The sequence below is a fragment of the Equus asinus genome, chromosome 2 (genome assembly GCF_041296235.1).
Source record: "Equus asinus isolate D_3611 breed Donkey chromosome 2, EquAss-T2T_v2, whole genome shotgun sequence".
In the NCBI taxonomy this organism is placed as follows: domain Eukaryota; kingdom Metazoa; phylum Chordata; class Mammalia; order Perissodactyla; family Equidae; genus Equus; species Equus asinus.
The window spans coordinates 165,791,683-165,813,322 of record NC_091791.1 but is presented as its reverse complement, the minus strand read 5'-3'; the positions used below and the strand labels follow the sequence as shown (position 1 = coordinate 165,813,322).

Sequence of the window (21,640 nt, the reverse complement as noted above, 5' to 3'; positions counted from 1 at the left end):
GCCCCCATACCTAAATTAAACTAATTCATTAAATGATATGAAACTGCACAATATACAAAAGAAGGAAAGCAACAGAGAGATTTCACAGCCTTCCTTATTCGAAACAAGACCTGTAACATAATATGTACTCAATAAATATTTATAGAACAAATTGATCTGAAAAATCCACAATTCACCCATATTTTTACTGATTTTTGAGGCAGGTGTTTCAGAATTTCCCTAGTCCATTCCTCTTGCTCAATCTAATCACCAAATGGCAAACTGTCTTTGTGGCTGTTCTTTGTCTTCAACAAGCGATTTCAAGCCAATGATTCAGAGATAAGGAAATTTTGATGAATGATAACTCTGGACAGGGTCTATGAACCTAGAAAGGTATTTTCTTAGAGTGAATGTTTTCTCTCCAACCCTACACCTATGCTGCCACATCCCTAGTCACTTTCTGTCTGTGATGGCAATTCTGTGCCTTGGTCCCTACAACAGGTGCATGTATCAAGCAGAGCCCTGCGGTTTTGGTATACCTCCCTCCAACATGCCTCTCACTGTGGTCTCAATCAGTGCACAGAAATACACTGCAGAGTCCGCCAGCTGTGAAGTTGAGATGACAAGCTGGATGGATTTGTTTGCCTTCTGGAAATTCAATGAATAGCGACCTTCTGTGGCATTTTGCTGATTATAAGAGTCCTGACGAATCAGTAACATCATCACCCCAGTGCTGGACTGCTTGTACCAGAATAGACTATAACTGCTAGAACTGGTGTCGTATCTGCAGTTCAGGGTGACAGCCTCCTTCTCCTGCACTAACACTGATGATTGGTCTTGAGTTACTTTCTGGGCAATACTGGATTCTGAAGGAAAAAAAATTGAATCAGAGGTTTAGGATAAGTGATGTGGGACAAAGAAATTCTATTTTACACCCTGTACCCCTCCTTCCCAGGGTACCTCCAAGACACCACCTGTACCCTTGGTCCTTAAGTCAGGGAAGAGGCACGTTCCCTCTGGGGCCATCCTTACCTAGCCATATTGAAGCCATGACCACCTTCAGAAGGTTGGAGAACAACATGTTTGAGTTCTTCCACTAGATGGTAAATATCTTGTTCTTCAACTTCAGAGCTCTGCACTGTGAGGCGAGACTGACAGAGTGAGAGACGGATTACTGTTATGTGCTGCTGCTGCCCCAGAACAGGAAACAGGGCTTTCCGGGTGTAACAGGTTGGTGTGGGTCACAACAAACTTTTCTACACACTGAATGAGAGTCTCACCCAACCCAGACTTCCTTTTGAATTAACCAACTCTTAATTCGTAACAATTACATCTGAAAATAAACATGGATACAAGTTTATATTGAAAGGAATACTGATGATTTGACCAACTGCTATGTTCAATGTTTGCATCTGTAATGGAACTGGGCTGGTGGCACTTATTTAAAAATATTATATGTAACGGATTGTGGAAACAACATAAAATATAATAATCATGTATCCTCACACTTACGTATGCTGTTCTTTCACCTACAGTAGAAATAAATCAGCCAGCCCCGATGATCTAGTGGTTAAGAGTCAGTGCTCTCACCGCTGTGGCCTGGGATTGGTTTCCCAGTAAGGAAACCACACCACTCATTGGCCAGTTGTCATTCTATTGCATGTTTCTGTGATGCTGAAAGCTAAGCCACCAGTATTTCAAATATCAGCAGAGTCATCCATGGTGGACAGGTTTCAGTGGATCTTCCAAATTAAGACAGACTAGGAACAAAGACCTGGCCACCCACTCTCAAAATGATTTGCCATGAAAATCCTATGTATAGCAGTAGATCATTATCTGATAAAGCAATGGAAGGTGAGAAAATGGTGCAGAATGGGTTCAAGCATCTTCAGATCTTGCAGTGGATCACAATTTAGTCTGATGCTACCACACAGAGTACCAATTGTTCTGCTATCTGTAGACAACCAACAGTTTTCTACCAATTGGTTGACTAACTAGGAAATATCATTAATTTCTCCTCATATTATTCAACTCTGTTATGCTTCTCAATTAAAATAATCTCATGATGTACTCCTGTCTTTCAAGAAGTGTCTATGTCCAAACAGATCTTTTGGACACTCTCATATCAAATTCTGCATTAATATGTTTTTTAATAATCTTATCTTAAAAATTGAAAAGAGACAATACTAGCCTGGGTTATGTAATAACTACTCCAGATTCCTTTATAAAATCCAACCCTTTAGCAGAAAAAATTAATTCAAGTGTATGAACTTGTGGATCTTTCTTGTGTACGTCAATTTCAAAAAGAAATCATATTCAGTGTTAGTCAATATGTTTTTAACATAGTTCACAGCTTCCAAATACTATGGAGACACTGAGGTTTCTTAACCATCTAACCTTTTCTTAAACTTCTCAGATATCTGATGTGTCCCTATTAAAAATGGACAGCAAATACATTATTTGATGTCTTCATGCTACTCAAAGAAATGTTTGTCATAAAGACAAAGTTTAATAGTATAAAAAACACTGTAGAAGCTAGGGAAAAAATTCTGGAGCAGATCATCATGCTAAACATGTCTTTCTGAATAAAGTCCTATGAAAGGTCCTTTTTGAGAACAAAAAGACAAATCTGTGAATTCAGCTCTAAAAAGCCATTGCTAGCGCAACAATATTAAATTATCAAATATGTCATTCAATGCCAATTTCAGGAAAAGCCAAATAATAGCCATACAGCAATTAGCACTGATATAATGAATCTTCATCAGTAAAATTAACCTTAAAATTTTATAAAAATATTGATACAAATTTAAGATAGACTTTGCACAACTAAACTTTTATACAGAACACAACTCAACTTGATTATGTGAGTTGGTCCAACCCTCAACTCCACCTCTCCATTATCAATTGCCATAGTGTTTTTTGTAGAACTATGAATCAAATATCTAAAGGAATTCAAACACTCAAAAGATGTGTTATTCCTATGAATGACTTAAAAGTTAAAACTATCAGGTGTAGAAAAGACTGAGGGTAGTGGCAGAGTTGGAGATCATGCAGGTGCCCAGTGGCTATGCTTCCTCTCACTTTTATTCAGACTTCTCAAAAGGCTATGCATTGTACGGTCCATTCATATTACAGTCTTAAAAATATAAACGAACAGACATATGTTTGCCAGGAGTTAGGAATAGCAACTGTAAAGATATCTTTAAAGCCTGCATTTCAAAATAAACATCACTGAATCCCTTTAGAATCCATCAAGCAACAATCATCCAACAAAATGTTCTAACACTTCCTGGGTCATCTTGGGCCTAATCTTCTTATCATATGCTTTTAATGTCTATACATTGGTTTCTGCTTGCAGACAAACAATACAATGAATGCTATAAGTGAAGGTCTGTCCCAAAGAAAAGGGGGCTGCCCCAGTCACAGGTTTGCATACAGGTTGCAGGTGCAATGTGTACTTGCTGCACGGAAGTAGACAGCTGAGTCTCCAGGTTGGGTAGCTGTGATGTGCAGGGAGAGATGTTTGGTCATCTTACTCAATAAAAGAGTGAGTCTCTGGTCTTCTTTTTTGTCCACATTGGAACAAACATTATAATGGGCTGGGGACTTTTTCCAGGTTCTCACTTATACCAAGAGAAGTAGTTTGAGGTACTGTCTGAATAAGTACAGATGATAACATAGCTGTTTCCCTCCTGGACACTCAGGTTAGAAGGATGCTGCTCCACATTCTCTCCTTGGCTGACCCCTATGCAGAGAGAAAAAGCCAGAGAAAGGAGAAGGCTTGCCAAGTTAATATACTCAAAAATTTTCCTTTTATACAGTAACTAGAGGAATCCCAAATAAAGCCAATCTTTTCCTTGGCTTCTAAAGAATATCCACTAATATACTCTGTTTCCCAAAAAGCCCCAACTCACAGTTCGGTAGCAGCCACAAGAACATGAATAAAGCTTGAATGGATGTTTTCATTGTTCCCCCCATTAGGATCAGTTATACACTTGCAATCTCCAGCCAGCAGAGCTACTTGTATTATCAAATTATCCCTTCTTTTCTTAACAATCATAGTGTTTCTCACGTTCTCTACTCATAATGACAGAAAGACTGCTTCTGCTCTAAGCCTATGCATTCACAATCCACTAAAATGAACGCTCCACATATTCTGCATCAGCAGAGCTGCACTACCATCTTATGGTCACATTTGTAACTGCTGAACTCGATGCTTAAATGGTCTTCTCTTATTTCTGTGCCTATGGGGGACTCAGATGCATGAAGGCAGGAATAGGTCAAACAAATTAGGTCTTATATTAGAGAAAAAATGTACACTAAGAATTTAAATACCAAGATGTATATTTCTGCACACGACTGAGTGTTTATTCAGTGATGGACTAGGTTTACATGTTTGAAATCAGGAAAGCACAATGAGTCACTCTCTGAAGCAAAGAAAATATAAAACCTTCCCTCTCAGTCAAATCTACCATCCTCATCTGTCTCTTATGAAGAAAAATACTCTCTAAAGGGAACATGTAAGGAAAAATCAGATTAAGAGAGAAGATCATGCAATATTTCAATGCCTATCATATCTGATTATGTTCCTCTAGGCTTCACTTGCCTATGACCTCGCTATTTTAGAGGATTGACAGTACCAACAGTCAAAATGTAGAATCTTCCCTTAGTAAAGACTACTGTGATAAAAAGTAATGGATTGGATCTCAATAATGAGAGCACAGGGGGCTAATTTCCATGAGTTATTAATATTTCAACCATAGGAAACAGTTTGACCTGTAGATTGGGTTGATTTGCAATGAGAAATCTGACACACTTTAAGAAATCTGTTCCAGTGCTATATATCTTATATTCTACAAAGCATTCAAAGAAAGAGTAGAAATTCTGAGAAAATTTCAGGCTGCAGATTCAGAAAATATAACCACATGTAAGTTTATTCTTGAGTTGATTTCATTTTCTTATATCAAAATGGATGGCATGTCCTAAAATGCAGTTACAGACTCATATCCTTGGTGGAATTTCTTCTAAAGTGTTAGCCAGCTCTCCTGTCATGCATTCCCACTTCCCCAGCCATTGGTCATTCAGGTTCCATACTGTATCATAATACTATAGTTAACAATACTGTACTTTTTACTTGAACATTGCTAAAAGAGTAGATCTTAAATGTTCTCGCTATAATAATAAGAACAAGAAGAAAACTTGTTAATTATATGAGGTGAAAGATGTGTAACTAACCTTATTATGATAGAATAATATACGTATATCAAATCATCACATTGTACACCTCAAACTTATACAATGTTGTATATCAATTATATCTCAATAAAGCTGAGGAAAAAAGGAAAAGGACAGCAGTTTAAAAGAATGGCATATCCTAAGTACAACGACTGACTCATATCCTTATGTGGAATTTCCTCTAAACTGTCAGTCAACTTTCCTCCCGTGGATTCCTGTTGCCCAGGCCATTGCTGCTCATTGCTGGCTCAGGACACTGTCATTTTTCTCCCGAACTCCACTACAATGTTCTTTCCCCAAGATTTTGATAAAGTCCTCCAGTCCTGTGAGTTTCCAGAATTATCTCTCTCTACCAACAACTTTTTCTCATCAAATTTAATTTCATGGAATTTTCTGATTACCTCTGGGAGAGTAAATCTAGGGAAGCCTACAAATTGCCTCTGTCTGCTAGAGGGATAGTACAGATGGTAACTGACCCTAAAGAACTGATCCTGAGAAATGGTCCCTGGGAAACCAAGACTGCCTCATTTCCAGAAGTGGAAGCCCCTTTCCAGTGATTTATACTCACTTGTCCTCTGGAATTACGAAGAATAAATCCAATCCTTCAACCACATCTCACACCCTTAAAGATTTAAAGATAGCTGTGGTGAGGAATATCAACTCAATATATAAATATATATATATATATGTATACATAAAATATGTGTTTTTACATCTGTAAAACTTCTCGATTCTGAAGATCTTCCATTGTCTTATCCATTCTACACAGACTAAGAATTCTCAAACTCTTCCTTGTGCAAATTTCTTTGCAAAAAATGCTTCTCTTCATGGAGACATATTTTACATCAATATTTGCCCCTTTGGGGTATGGCATCCGGAATTGAAGGTAATGGTCTGAATGAAACAATTCATCTGAAGAACAATATTCCATATATTAACTATAGCACAGATATAACCATCCTCTGAACTAAATTCCCAGCTCCGTGATTTTTTCATAGAATATTGCTTGAGTTATTATCAAAGTCACAACGTTAGAGTTAGGGTTAGGGTTACTGTCTCTGTTTTGCCTTTTCCAGAATGTCATGGAGTTGGAATCACACAGCATATAGCCTTTGCAGATTGGCTTCCTCCACTGAGTAATAGGCATTTAAGGTTCCTATAACTTTTCACGGCTTGATAGCTCCTTTCTTTTTAGTGTCGAATAATTCTAATTGTGTGGATGTACCACCATTTATTTACTCATTCATTTATTGAAGGACCTCTTGGCTGCTTCTAAGTTTTGGAAATTATAAATAAAGCTTCCATAGACATCCGTGTGCAGGTTTTTGTATAGACATAAGTTTTCACCTCCTTTGGGTAAATACTCAGGAACACCACTGCTGGATTGTATGATAAGAGTATATTTAGTTGTGCAAGAAACTGAAACCAAGAATGAGTGAGTTAAATTGTCCCTGGGCTAGAGCAAAAAAAAAAAAGAGAGAGAGAGAGAGAAAATGTGAGAAAGTTCCTCTAACTAGAGCTGTACATGCACATACTCAGCTATTAAAACTAACTGCATCTTTCTGTAATGAATGAGTTGTTTTTTCCAGGAAGTCAAGGTCCAGATGGTGGACAGGAAAGGAGATTCAATTTCATAAGGCCAAACACAGGCTGGTGGAAGGTGCCAGCCAGCAAGGCCCATGCTCTCCCTCCTTTACTCAAAAACCCCAGATAAAAACCTCTACCATTTTCCCTTCGAGGAGGTGGATTTGAGTTTAAACTCCCTTCTCCTCATCTGGCTGTCTTTTGATAACAATCCTCTTTCTTTGCTACAAGCCTGATGTTTCGGTTATTGACTTTTGCTGCATATCAAGTAAATGAACCTGTGTTTGTGTTCAGTGTCAAAGCTGCCAACTGCTTTATTGAAATGTTCATGTATATACTTTCATTTTGCAATAATTTACTGACAAAGTTTACCTTTTGTTGCATATCAGAGTTCCAGATAGTCCACAGCATGTACAGGCATGGCAGGTAGCCCTGCCAACCACTCAGCTCACACACTGCCTGCTGTGACCAGGAACCTACCCTGCCTGTGTTCCTGTCCTGTGTGCTGCTACCCCATGTAGCTCCTTGGTTCACACACATGGTCCATCCTCTTATGGGATTTCACTTACAAAACACAAGTACAAAGATAAAATTATTAAGAATTTCAGGACTGCAATAGCAAAGCATTAAACCAAGGGCAGGGTTCCTCCGGCAACTGCACAGGTCACACGCCCAGGAAGCTGGCCCTGCTCCCAGCTTCACTGGAGTCTACCCAGTCATCTTCATCTTAATTTTCAGGGTCCCACTCCTTCTTACCAATGCCTTTTTGTTAACATAAAAGACACTGCAGGTTGGAATTCTATTTGCATTGTACTATTTCCACATGCAAGTTTAAACTTTGGATTTCATTGTCAGAAGTCTTTGTCTCTGGCTTCAACAGATAAGTGTTTTTATTAGGGTGGTCCTGGAAGCTTTCCATTCCTTTTTCCAAACTGTGAATGACGTTACCAAATTGGGAGTAATAGATTTATTCAAAATGCAATGGATTTTAATGGAACAGAAGGAAAATTTCCATGAACTCTTTCATACAAAGTGCTATTTAAAAATGACCTAAGTGGATATTTTTGTCAGTGATGTATATAAACATATTGTACAAATTGATCAATAAAAATCATTTTGTTTTTGTGGTTCTGAAGAGTCTTCTATATCAGGTAGCTCAGAGTATAAGCTCTCATGTCACCCCAGCTTCCACGATTTACTAATAATGTGAGTTTAACCTAGTCACTTATGCTCTACAATCTTCACTTTACTTATGCATAAAATGGGGGGAAAGTACTTATTTACAGAATATAGTCACTATTCAAATAGATAATATATGTAATAAGCCAGATAGAGTTCTTGACTCAAAAAATTATTTTTATTATATTTGTTATTTCCAGAAGAGAAAAAGTTGAATCCAATCTCTAATTAAACACACACTTTCTTTCCCTTTCCTTGAGAGTACAGTCATCTGCACTTAACTGAAAAACTAAGTCATCTTGGCCTGGCCCATGGCTGAGTTTGTGCACTCCGCTAGCAGCCCATGGTTTCACTGGTTTGGATCCTGAGCATGGACATGGCACTGATCATCAAGCCATGCTGAGGTGGTGTCCCACATAGCAGAACCAGAAAGACCTACAGCTAGCACATACAACTATGTACAGGGGGACTTTGGAGAGAAGAAGAAGAAGAAAAAAAAGATTGACAACAGATGTTAGCTCAGGTGCCAATTTATAAAAAAAAAAAAAAAACTAAATCATCTCTTTCTATTCGTTGACCATCATGGCCAGAGATCTGTTTGGCCAGGGTATTGGATATTAGCATCTTTATTAGTTGCTTCAGTTGGTCCATATTAGAGCTTTTTACCTGCAAAAGGGTTTCTGGGAATAAAAAGAGCAACCATAACAACAAAAAACAAATAAAATGAGGGGCTGGCCCAGTGCTGCAGCGGTTAAGGTCTCCCACTCCGCTTTGGCTGCCTGGAGTTTGCTGGTTCAGATCCCTGGTGCAGACCTGGCACTGCTCATCAAGCCATGCTCTGGCAGGCATCCCACATATAAAGTAGAGGAAGATGGGAACAGAATGTTAGCTCAGGGTCAATATCCTCAGCAAAAGAAGAGGAGGATTGGGGGCAGATGTTACCTCAGGACTAATCTTCCTCAAACAAATAAAAATTTTTTTTTAAATGTGGGGCTGGCCCGGTGGCGCAGCGGTTAAGTGTGCACATTCCGCTTCGGCAGCCTGGGGTTCGCTGGTTCGGATCCTGGGTGCTGACATGGCACCGCTTGGCACACCATGCTGTGGCAGGCATCCCACATATAAAGTAGTGGAAGATGGGCACGGATGTTAGCTAGGGCCAGTCTTCCTCAGCAAAAAGAGGAGGATTGGCAGCAGTTAGCTCAGGGCTAATCTTCCTAAAAGAAAAAAAAGAGAAAAAATTTTTTAAAAAATGAAATGACAGTACTGAAGGGTCTAATTTTAGGAGGCCAAAAAGTGCTAGAAGATGAATCTGAAAACTCAAAGATGTGTAAAGGCTACTGTGGGGGCAACATCCCCACCCCATGGAAGGGGTGGGGCTGCAGGCCCAGCTGCAGTTTAGGTACAGGCTGCAGATCACCTGAGAGCACTGTGCCTCCACTGCACAGAGGTAGGTGGCTGAGTCTTCTACTTGCGAGGCTGTGATATGTAGGGTACTATACAGTTCCTTAGAATTCATTGTGGAGTTTAATCTTCCACTCTGCTTCAGCACTGAAGCTGTGAAAAACAGATTGATGAGGTCGCCCTCAGGATTCTGCCTGAACCATTGCACACTATTCACTGTGATGGAAAAATTACATCTCAGAGTAGAGCTGGCTCCCTCCTGGAGGCTCAGGGCTGAAGGACTCTGCTCCACCTTCACCCCTCGCACCCCTGCTTGGAAAGAGAAAAACAAACACAAATTATGTTGTTGGGGAGTGACTGATGTAGCTTATAAGCCTGTTAAATACCCCAAGAAACACCCATGAGGATGTAAGATCATCTAGGAGCTCTGTGTCAGCTCTTTTATCCCTCTTCCCATTGTCAGCTGTGGAACACTCCCCAGTCCCCCCACTGGGACGGCCTCAACTCACAGCAAACTTGGAGCCACAGAAGCCCCAGCAGAGTTCCCCTGTGTCTCCTCATGACTCCTTGCCCAGTTGCTAATTGTCTTCACCCTTCCCCTGGCGGGTGTCAAGTCTTGGGTCCAGGAAAATAATTTCCGTCAGTCAGTATGTTCCACCAGACTCACTGAGCACCAGTCACATCTGAGCTCCGTCATTCACTTAACAGGAAACTCCACCCACAGTGTCCTGGTGAGACTGCACAGCGATCTCTGCAAAATTGTGGTTTGAACAGTGCAGGGAGGTAGGGGCAATATTTCCAACATATGAGGATATAAGGGGTTTTTCCTTAAAACACTTTATGTAAGAGAAGTTTTTGGAATAGTGTAAGAGGAAGGGTGGATGATATTTCTAGAAGAATCAGCATCTCAAGGGCTACGTAGAAACTTGGAGAATCATAGGGAAGAGTGACCACATCTCCCAAATTGCATAGTCTGACAGAATTTGTGAACAGTTATGTGAAAATTCTCATAAAGGAAAACCATCCGATTCCATGCATTGCGTATTGCCGAAGTAAATACAATTTCTTGAAACCTGGAGAGTTCTAGAAACCAAGACATACAATCACTATCTGCATAGAAAATAATTCCAACAATAATTTGGTTGGTGAAAAAAAGGATATGTGTATAATGCCCACTCTGACTTAATTTCCACCTATCTCCTTCTGTCCAACTCTTGGACACCCTGCTTGCTGATCCACACAGCTGATTTTGATCTGACCACACTTTACTGATCAAATTAAGTATTGTTTTATGATGAGGATTATTTTAGACTGGTTACTTTTAAAAACTACGGGACGGGAAGCAGGCTCTGAGGAGTAGAATTTACTTACCCTTTGTTAAGAGACATTTACATTGTAAAGGAAATCTCCATGTGTAAAGATATCTCCCACTCTGTACCAGGAAGAAGGGGGGATGACTTTATCTCTAGAAACTCTTAATCAATGCAGAAGGCAAGGACTTAAATCTGCATCTTGTTTACTGTACCTGTGTGGTAATCTCCCATGATCGACTCCCACTCCACCCGGAACATCCTCCTTTGTCTTTAGCTAAAAATAATGTTTAAGGTGGTGACTTCAGCCATTTACTTAATCCAGTTTGATCCTTATCTAAAAGTTATAGGACCGCTCAATAACCAGACCCCACCTGCACCGATACCATTTTAACAACTTTTTTACATATTCTTTCCTTTATCTTGTAAAGAGATAACTCACATACCTATGCCTTAAATTTAGCCCTACCCTCAACCCATGTTTGCAGCTCTTTACTGCCCATGGGTCCTGTCCCCATGCTATTCCACACTATTCTCTAAATAAAAGAGCACTACTGCCAGACCTTGAGAGTCCAAGAAATCTTTCTTTCGACTCTTCGGCTCGCCGACCCCGCATCATCTTCTCTCATTCCATCTATTTTAGTCCCTTATTTTTTCCTCTTTTCTTCTTCTTTTCCCTTTATTCTGTTCCTTCTACTCTCAGGGGAGATATATGAAAAGATAAGATATCTGAAGTATTGGAATAATGTCTAGGTCAGTGGTTTGGGGAATTTTAATCATAACAATTAAAAATTAGAAACATGTAATGGAGATGTTTTTTGTTTGAGCTTCCATGCTCATGATGCCTAATAGTATTCCTATTCCCACACCTCTGCTCAGAGAGTCTTCCTTACAAAGGACTTATACAGATATGGGATCCAGGTTTCCGAGGTTTATATAGAATGGCAGAACTGGAAACCTGAGACAAACTTTACACAAACACTGTGTCCCTTTCCCCCTCACCTTTGTTGTCTATAATTTGACTGGTTCACATGCTCTCTGATCTCCTCTCTTAGCTGTTTAACCTTCTGGAACCATCAGGAAAAGTCTTCATTTTTTGTATAGCTTAGAGTGCCAACTACTGGACTGAAAACTTCAACAAAGACCACTTCAGACCAACTAACTCAGCAGTCACACAACACCAGCAACATTCACTCTATGTCTCCTGAGGAAGGAAATGCAGATTGTCAGAAAACAAAGTAACTGCCTAGATTGAATGGGAATTCAACCAAATCCTACTTTTAAAAAGTCATTTCATGGAAATTAATATCTTAAAATAATTTGGTAAATTTCATCTTGTGCTATTTATTTGATTTCTTTATCTTATTAGAAATAAATCCACAAACACTTATGGAAGTATACTGTAAATGGGGTAATTTCTTAGGTCTTAAGAATATATAAAAGAGGATAATATACTAGTTTACAGTCTACTGAAGAAGACAAAAATATACATAATGGTAATAGAGTCAGAGAGTAGGACTCTAAGAGGAGTGAGAACTAAAAGCTGTATGGTCCCAAAGAAGGGAGAAAGACACTTGGAGAGGTTGAAGAAAACCTTATGAAAAGCTGCTCATCTTCTCTTTTCCTCTTTTTCAGCTGATAACAATGATGAGGATTATTTTAGGCTGGTTATTGTTAAAAACTGCAGATGAGAAGGAGGCTCTGAGGAGTGGAATTTGCTTGCCCTTTGATGAGAGACATCTGCATTTGTGACTGAAGTCTCCATCTGTAGGGTGTTTCCCTCTCTGCACAGGAGGAAGCCGGGATGACCTCATCTCTAGAAACTCTTAATGGGGAAGTCAAGGACTTAAGTTGTTTACTGTCTGGTAACCTCATGTAAATGACCCCCTCCCCCCCACCATCAACAACAACCTCATTTGGCTTTAGCTAAAAGTAATATTTAAGGTGGTGGCTTCAGCCATTTACTCAATCTAGTTTGATTCTTATCTAAAAGTTATAAGACCACCCAATAACCAGACCCCACCTGCACCGATACCATTTTAACAACTTTTTTATGTATTGTTTCCTTTGTCTTGTAAAAAGATAACTCACATACCTATCCCTTAAATTTAGCCCTACTCTCAACCCATGTTTGCGGCAGCAGCAGCAGCTCCTCCTGCCCATGGGTCTTGTCCCCCCACAGCAGCTCTGACTGCCCATGGGTCCTGTCCCCATGCTATTCCACACCATTCTCTAAATAAAAGAGCACTACTGCCAGACCTTGAGAGTCCAGGAAATCTTTCATTCGACTCTTTGGCTCGCCTACCTGGCATCAAACAATAGAGGAGAATATGGATAAACCTATGATGGATTTTATGAATTTTTATTAATTTTAACAATAGGAGAAATTCATGAATATATGACTTATTAAAAGTAGTAAAACATTACACATAGACTAAAATTCTTTGACCACTATTCCCAATTCTGACCCTTTCCTCACTTATTACCCTAATACTTTCTCCATCTTGATCAGTTTGGAGTTGATGTTTCTAGGCATTTTATTATAGATTTGAATCAACAGAAAATATATAGTATTTCACTTATACTTTATTATAATACAAATATACATTTTGGGCATATCTTTCTGTAATAATAAATCTTGTAGGTCTTATCATATTAACATACATACATCCTTCTGCTCCATTATATTCCATGTTATAGATATACTACCATTTATGCATCCCTTTCTCTCTTGATGAACAGTGTAGGGGCAGAAAACTTTTCCCTTCTTCCAGTCTAGATTCTTTGACTGGTCTAATAATTAAGCTGATATAAGACAGAGTAACAGGAAAAAAAAATTTATGTGCTTTTGGGAGCCTCATAAAGATATAAAAGGACAGCCAGATAATTGAGGTTTATATACCATCCTGAGCTTGGAAAGGGGTAGAGGTCTGCAAATACAAAGGGGAGAAAGACTGTTCACAGGAAGGCAGAGATGTTTGGAAAAGAAAGATTGCCCTGTATGCAGATAAGCTTCTTCAGTAAAAAGGTACCTATGGTAACAGCTCTCTTCCTGGCATACACCCTCTTTCTAACGTAAATTTAGGCAATTGAGGGGGGTAAAGAGCTTTTTCTCAATCTGCTGAGTTTTGGTTGCCATTAGTTCTAAATAATCCTTAGGCCAGGGGCATATTTTGGAGTAGCAAAACCTGTTTCCCTTCAACAATCAAGATGTTGATTTTTTATCTATGAAATATGGTACTGCCATAAACATTTATGAGCATTCCCCTTTATTCACATGTACACATGTTTCTCTAGGGGCAGAGACTAGAAAGGAATGAAGGAAGGAGCCACGTGGTTAGCAGATAAAAATTACTCAAGGCAGAGGTAAGATCAGGGACAAAGTGTCTGAGGAAGAATGGAGTGAATTCATGTTCTGATTATTGTGTTAAATGGTTTTCTTTTTCATTACGTCTTTTAACATGCATTGGAACTGTAGTATATCAGCTCATTGGATAAACTCTCTGAAATTAGTGTCTTGATATATAACTGGGATGTAGTCTGCTCCAATCAGCCACTGAGGTAATCCTAAAGATAACGAATCATCAAGAGAAAAATTACACCAAGGAGAAGGAGTAGTATATGCAAGGGGAAATGTTAGAGAATAACATTGGGCATAGAAAAAACTACACACATATCAAATTTAAGGATGCTTATCATAAGAACAGAAAGACACCACGTTTTTTAAATCAGCAGAGAAGAAAAAGAAAATTTTATCAGTGCAACAGAAGACAGACTAGAAAAGAAAAGAAAAAAACAGGAGCATGTGGAGCAAAACAAAAATATTAGAAATTAGTTCAAATATATCAGTAATCAAAACATATATAAAAAGAGATTATTTGATTAAATGGAAACAAAAAATCTTGCTACATAATGCCTAAGAGACGAGCCTGAAAGGAAAACAACCAAGACGGCTGAGCGCATAGGATAGGATTCTTCCTGCTGCCCCTTTGTGCGAAGACTGAAGCCCCCTCCCTCACTCACTAAACCCACTACACACTTGATCAAACAGATGTCATCAAGAAATGTTCATTTTTCTGAAGGGGAAGTCAAAGAAGAGTACAAGAGAACCCCAAGTTAGTGAGCTAGGTTAACTCCTGGAAAAGTGAGATCTAAGAAAAAAGACAAAGATTTAAAAAATTAATATTCATATAGAAAAGAGAACAAGAAAAAAGGGAAAATTGGCAGAGATAAAACATCAAGAAAAGGGGCCAGCCTGGTAGCACAGCGGTTGAGTTCACACGTTCCGCTTTGGCAGTCCTGGATTCGCCAGTTTGGATTGTGGGTTCGAACCTACACACCGCTTGGCAAGCCATGCTGTAGCAGGTGTCCCACATATAAAGTAGAGGAAGATAGGCACGGATGTTAGCTCAGGTCCAGTCTTCCTCAGCAAAAAAAGGAGGATTGGTGGCAGATGTTAGCTCAGGGCTAATCTTCCTCAAAAGCAAACAAACAAACAAAAAACACCAAGAAGAAATTCTTTCACAATCTGGAATGTTTTATGAACTATTTATAAATGCACATCTAATTGCTCTAAAAACGCTTTAAGAGAAGGTGTGAAAAACTTCATCATCATGATCATTCTGTGCACAAGAAATCAGCAGAAAGTTGAATCAAGCGAGGCTTCAACTGTCTTGTTTATGAACTTCACATATATTTACTAGGAGCATCAATTTTAATATCTTATTAAATGAAATATGTCACAAAAAGCAATTTGGAATCATACCTCTACATATAAAATATCTTAAGCATTTCAACAATCAATCTTTTATATCCATGTTTTAATGCCTTGCTTCCTAGATAAAAGTGGTCTTTTGTCTTAAATATTCCCCTGGGAATTGTGTATGTAGATCAACTTATCCTAACAAGAGATCTCCAAAAAGCAACCCAATTTACACCTCAAGAAACTAGACGTAGAACAAAGTAAGCCCAAAGTATAAAGAAAGAAGGAAATAACAAGACAAGAGCAGAAAATAGCAAAATAATAGAAAAAAATCAACAAAACTAAGAGTTGGTTTTTGAAAAGAAAACATAGAAGAAAAGTTTCATGATGTTGATTCTGGTAACAATCATGGACATGACACCAAAAGCATGGGGACAAAAGCAAAAGTTCACATGTGGGACCACATCCAGCTAAACAGCTTCTGCACAGCAAAGGAAACCACCAATAGCATAAGTCAACCTAAGGAATGGGAGAAAATATTACAAAACACATAATAATAAGGGGTTCATATCCAAAATATATAAGGAACTCCTACAACTTAATGGTAAAAAAATAATAATAAACCAATAAAAAATAGACTAAAGACTAGAATAGACTTTCTCGAAAGAAGGCATACAAATGGCCAATAAATATGTTAAAAAAGTGTTGTCAAGGATGTGGAGAGATTGGAAGTCTGGCATACTTTGATGGGAATTCAAAATTATGTAGCCTCTATGGAAAACAGTATAGAAGTTCTTCACAAAATTAAAAATAGAACTACCATGTAATCCAGTAATCCCACTTCTGGGTATTTATCCAAACAACTGAAATCAGTATCTCTAAGAGATATTAACACTCCTATGTTTATTGCAGCACTGTTCACATCAGGCAAGATGTAGAGACAGCTTAACTGTCCAACAACTGATGAATAGATAAAGAAAATGTGGTGTGTAGGAGTACTATTCAGCCTGAAAAAACAAAAAAAGGAAATTCTGCAATATGCGACAACATGGACGAACTTTGAGGACATTATGCTAACTTAAATAAGCCAGTCACAGAAAGACAAATACTGTATGATTCCATTTAAATGAGGTGTCTAAAATAGTCAAGTTCATAGAATCAAAGAGCTGAATGGAGGTTACATTGAGCAGGAGAGGGGATAATGGGTGTTACTAACAGTGGGCATTAAGTCTCATTAAAGCAAAATGAAAGCTCTAGAGATTTGCTGTAAAACATTGTACCTATAGCCAGCAATAATATATTGTAGAATTAAAATTTTAAGAGGGTATATCTTGTGCTAACTGTTCTTTACACATGATAAAATTAAATTCTAAAAATGAGCTACCACTAGATGCCTATGAGAATGACCAAAATCCAAAACACTAATAACACCAAATGCTGGTGTCAAAAGTTCAGAAATAGCCCAAGTAAAACCAATGAATCACCAAAGGAGAAATTAGTAAAATCTATTGCATGCACACCAAAAAGACAGTCCACGAGCTGGGCACTCTCAAACCAAAACATGAAATGATGCCTCAGGGGTATATTGCCATGAAGTAGGTTAAATAGGTGGAGATAGTGACTGTTTATTCTTCACAGTGATTGGTTATAACATTAGATTTTTCCTAAATGAAAGGGAATTGGCAGTTAACTCGTATCAACCTTGGGCAACAGTTGAAGTTTTGCTTATGATTTCCGGAGACATAAGCAAGACACGACCCAGGTCAAGTTAGTCTTGCAAAAGACTAACTTAAACTAAGCTTTGGTTGTATGACTAAATCAGTGTTCTCTGCGCAGGAGATTTTTAGGGCTCATCTCCCTTTGCCTTTGATTTTAACACTGGCAAGGCTGTGAAGCAACAGGAAATCTCACTCATGGCTGATTGGACTGCAAAATGGTACAGCTACTTTGGAACACAAGTGCAGCAGTTTCTTACCCAGCTACACATACTCTTACCATACAGTCTAGTAATTACAATCCTTGCTGTTTACCTGAATAAGTTGAAAACTTATGTCCACACAAAAACTTGCACGTGGATGTTTATAGCAGCTTTATTCACAATTGCCAAAACTTGGAAGCAGCCAAGATGTCCTTGAGTAAATGAAAGGATAAATAAACAGTGGTACATCTAGACAATGAAATACTATTCAGGGCTAAAAAGAAATGATCTATCAAGCAATGAAAAGACATGGAGAAACCTTAAATGCATCTTTCTAAGTGAGAGAAGCCAGTCTGAAAAGGCTACATAATTTATGATTCCAATTATATGACATTCTGGAAAAGGCAAAACTATAGAGACAGTAAAAATATCAGTGATTGCAAGGGGTTAGAGGGAGGGAGGGAGAAATCTTTTTTAATAAAAGGAAGCTTAACTGATACGCAAAAGTCAAAAAGCTTAGTGATGTACAAGGTTTAGGGGGTAAATTTTTATGGCTCTTCTCAGTTTATCAAAGACCAATTTTCTGTTTCTTTTGGAAAGTGAGCTTTGCTTATGTAGGGGAGGAAGACTTTTCCTCTACCTAATGTGGGTTCGTCTGGCTGGAGAACAAATTAAATTCACATGAGACAGAATAGCAAGAGAAAATTAAACAAAGCTTTATGAGGACCATGGCCCAGGGCCTTTCTTCCCGAAGGAAGAAAGGGCACCGAAGAAGTGGGGTGCACAGAGTGGTTATATACCCCTAAACAGGGTGTTTCACATATGATTGAAATGTCCCTCCCACAATAGTCACAAGATTGCCCTGTGGGCACAGCGCTTGATGGACACAGCAGGTCATGGGTCGGCTATCTTGGAGGGCATAGCAGGAGCCAAGTCTATTGTCTTGAGCTGGGTGGTCACAGGTGAGCTCAGCAATCAGTTCTTAGCCTAAGGAAAGATGCTTAATCCTTAAAGAAATGCCAACGTTGGGAGGGGGAGGGAAGTCAGTTACAGGAGGCTACCAGACAAGCACAATAAACAAATGCAGATTTAAGTCCTTGCCTTCCCCATTGATTAAGAGTTTGTTGAGATATCTTTACAGATGGAGAGTTCCTTTACAATGTAAATGTCTCTTACAAAGGGTAAGTAAATTCTACTTTTCAGCTGTTTTCCTGTCTGCAAAGTAACTAGCCTCAAATAATCATCACGCCAAAGAGACACATCTTGGGGTGGCCAAATCCAGGTCCCCACACTTATTATACAGGGCTGCAGAGAGCATGGGTGTTCTGTTACTTCTACATTTTCTCATTTGGTCTCCTGTTTTAATCCTCTCTCCACCGTTAATATCCTTCACACACACACAGATACACACAGACACACACACACACACACACACACACACACACACACACACACGAACACTGGCAACAACATCTTCCTCAATTATTCAAAGATAACTGGTGATTCTTTTTTCTAGACTTTCCACGAGGCTACAGCACACAATGTGATGCTTCTTGTTGACTTCTCTCGCCAGGCCTTCGTTTCTTCTATATCTAGTCTGTTACGCAAGTTTTCATTTTTCCATATACTTCTCACCTTCTAAATTTTTGTTACATCACTCTCTGCTGTTTTCTCCTTTTTGTATCCTCTTCATGTTTGCAGATTTAAGTCCCTTTTTAATTTCTTTCCTATCTTTATAACAGAGCTTCAGAAGGAGGAAGAGATAAATGTATATTATTAGTCTACCATGTTTAATCAAATGTCTGAGAAAATATTTTATTGTATGCCTTTTTGTATATTTTAAGGTATATTTGGCATGTATTTATATTTATAAAGGTTTAAAAATAAAATTTACATTTTAAACCAATTGAATAAAAATGAATTAAATTTACACCAAGAATACATAACTAATATATAAGAAAATGTATTAATATTATGATTGTAGTTCATTCATAAAGTCTACAAATACAGCCTCTGAGAAAAAGTAAAAATAAGAAGTGAAAAAGAAGATGTAAAAATGAGGAAAAGAAAAATATTTTAGAAGGAACAGACAGTTCAAAGCCAGTAACATTTGCAGTCATTCTCACCATAATAGCCACTGCAGAATCAGAGAAAATACATGTCCTTCACTCCTATGCCCAAAATCTTCCTCCCAAGCAAGAAAAGTGCTCTTAGTATGTCAATAAATAGATATTAAATAATTAAGATTGCACCAATATTTTCAAAGACCAGCAGTGTATTTGCAGGGCAATACAGGGATTGAATTTTTTTATTATTCTATTCACTACACCATCTTCTCTTACCCTCACACCTTCTCCCAATTCCATGATTTTTCTCCCTCTGTGAGAAGTCGCAAAACAGGAGTTAGAGAAATCTATAGGATTTCCCTCAGCCAGTGTCACTATTTGTATTGCTATGAAAATATTCTGTTCAAAAGCATTTTCTCTCATCATATTTCATTGGCACTGAGCACTATCTCACTTCAGTTCTTATTGTGAGAAAGCCAATTGATCTAGTTAACTGGCCAGGCATATGACAAGGGACAGTATTCAGGAGTTAGACATGACTCATTTCCACAACTATTTTCTTAGTCCCTTCCTTCATTTTGAGTATGAGCCTATCTTTACCATCTGATTGACCGAATAAAGAAACTAGAAAATAAATGTCCCTTTCTTCTCTTTCCCTTATGCGGCTGCATATGAGATTCTGTTCCTTCTCCTATCTTCTTTCCCCTTATTTCTTAATTAAGAACCTTGTTTTATGGGCCGTATCTCTCCTATCATATCTCCTGCCATATTCTTCCAGAAATACGTTATTCAGATACCACCTTCTCTAGCACACTTTGGGTCTCTAAAAGCATAATAAGGCATACCAATACCCACCAGGATGACCCGGACCAACGTGTGGGAGCTGGACTGTGACCGTAGGGATACTCACAAAGACCATGTTGTTCTTTCTGTGGTGGTTTTACTTTAAAATTACTTCGGCCCTGGATGAGCAGTATTGTTGTCAGATTGTTTTCAATTTCACTAATGAAGAGTTGTGTGTGGGGAAAGTTCACTTCTTCTTATGCTCTGGCCATTTGTATGATTTTGTATCAACCAGAGACTGAGGGACAAACAGCCTAGATTGTGCTGAATCTAGAGTGGCTCAAACAGTCAGAGACACTCAGCAGCCAGGCCCCTTGTTACTGCTCAGAGTTTGTGCTCAGCTCCGCCTGCAGCTCCTGTCACTGTGTCACTCACAGCACAGTAGTACATGGCCGAGTCTGACTCTTGGACTGAGGCTTTCTCCAAGTGGAAGGAGGTGGTCTCTGTATTGTATGTGGCTTCAAAATCTTTGTTCTTTCCCTTCTCATTGGCCTTCGCGGCTCTCAGGAGGAGCTGCGGACCTTCACCGAGATATTGAACATACCAGTAAAGAATGGGGTACCCTGTGGCTGAATAAGTGCAGTTCACAGTCAGGGAAGCTCCTTCTGAGAGGGTCACTTGGCCTTCCATCTGGGTCACTGATTCCCCATGAGTTTGTCCTGGGGAAAAATAAAAGAGATCTGTATCACCTTGGGCATAAAGCTCTGGGATAAAATTACAGTTAAAGGTTTTGCTGACATAACAGAAGAAAGAATCCGAATTTTAAGAGGCATTTTACTTACCAAGCATTAAGAGTACCACAGTCACTAAGCCTGGAGCAGAGTTCATCTCTGCAGTGTCGCCTAAATAATGTTCTTGATTCCTAATGTGAAGAAATGTTGAGGTCACAGTGAAATGATAAATGGAAGCCTACATTTCACTCAGGAAATGCATTTATATTAGGACGCTGCACCCCCTGGTGGACAGGGACTGAAATAGGATGCATGTTTCCTTGAGTCGTCCCAAAGTCTGAAACATGTTCTCATCCCTGACCTCAGTTTAGACATGTCAGCCTTCAGGTGGCCCTTGTAAATCTGAACAACAGCTATCATAACCTTTAAGGTCTATTTTGTTCTTAGGATACCATCTGACATGAAATTTTTTTAACAGAGCATCCCGGGGTATTTCTGTAACTGAGAAGCTATCCATTTTCTTAAGCATTTTAGTACAGTACTAAATATTCTCATGTATCCCTTGTGGGACAGACTTTAACCCACCAGAATGTCAGAAAAGAGTTTTGGGTTGAAATCAGAGGAAAAGATAAGAAGTAGAGTCATTATTGAATAGCTCTGTGTTTTTCAGCACTGTAAACCAACGTATATAACAGTGACTGACGTTAATTACATGTTCACTAAGTATTTGTTGAATTAAACAAAAATAATAA

At 38.7% G+C, this 21,640-nt stretch overlaps 2 gene segments (V, D, J or C); both read right to left on the bottom strand.

Annotated features, from left to right (window-relative positions):
- Positions 1-8,138: 8,138 nt before the first annotated feature.
- Positions 8,139-10,461, bottom strand: LOC139044528 (T cell receptor alpha variable 22-like). The segment is given in 3 exon segments: positions 8,139-9,191; positions 9,395-9,687; positions 9,888-10,461. Coding segments are annotated over 3 exon segments (354 nt in total).
- Positions 10,462-17,902: 7,441 nt separating this feature from the next.
- Positions 17,903-21,111, bottom strand: LOC106840805 (T cell receptor alpha variable 9-2-like). The segment is given in 3 exon segments: positions 17,903-19,052; positions 20,230-20,876; positions 21,000-21,111. Coding segments are annotated over 2 exon segments (381 nt in total).
- Between the last annotated feature and the right edge of the window lie 529 nt (positions 21,112-21,640).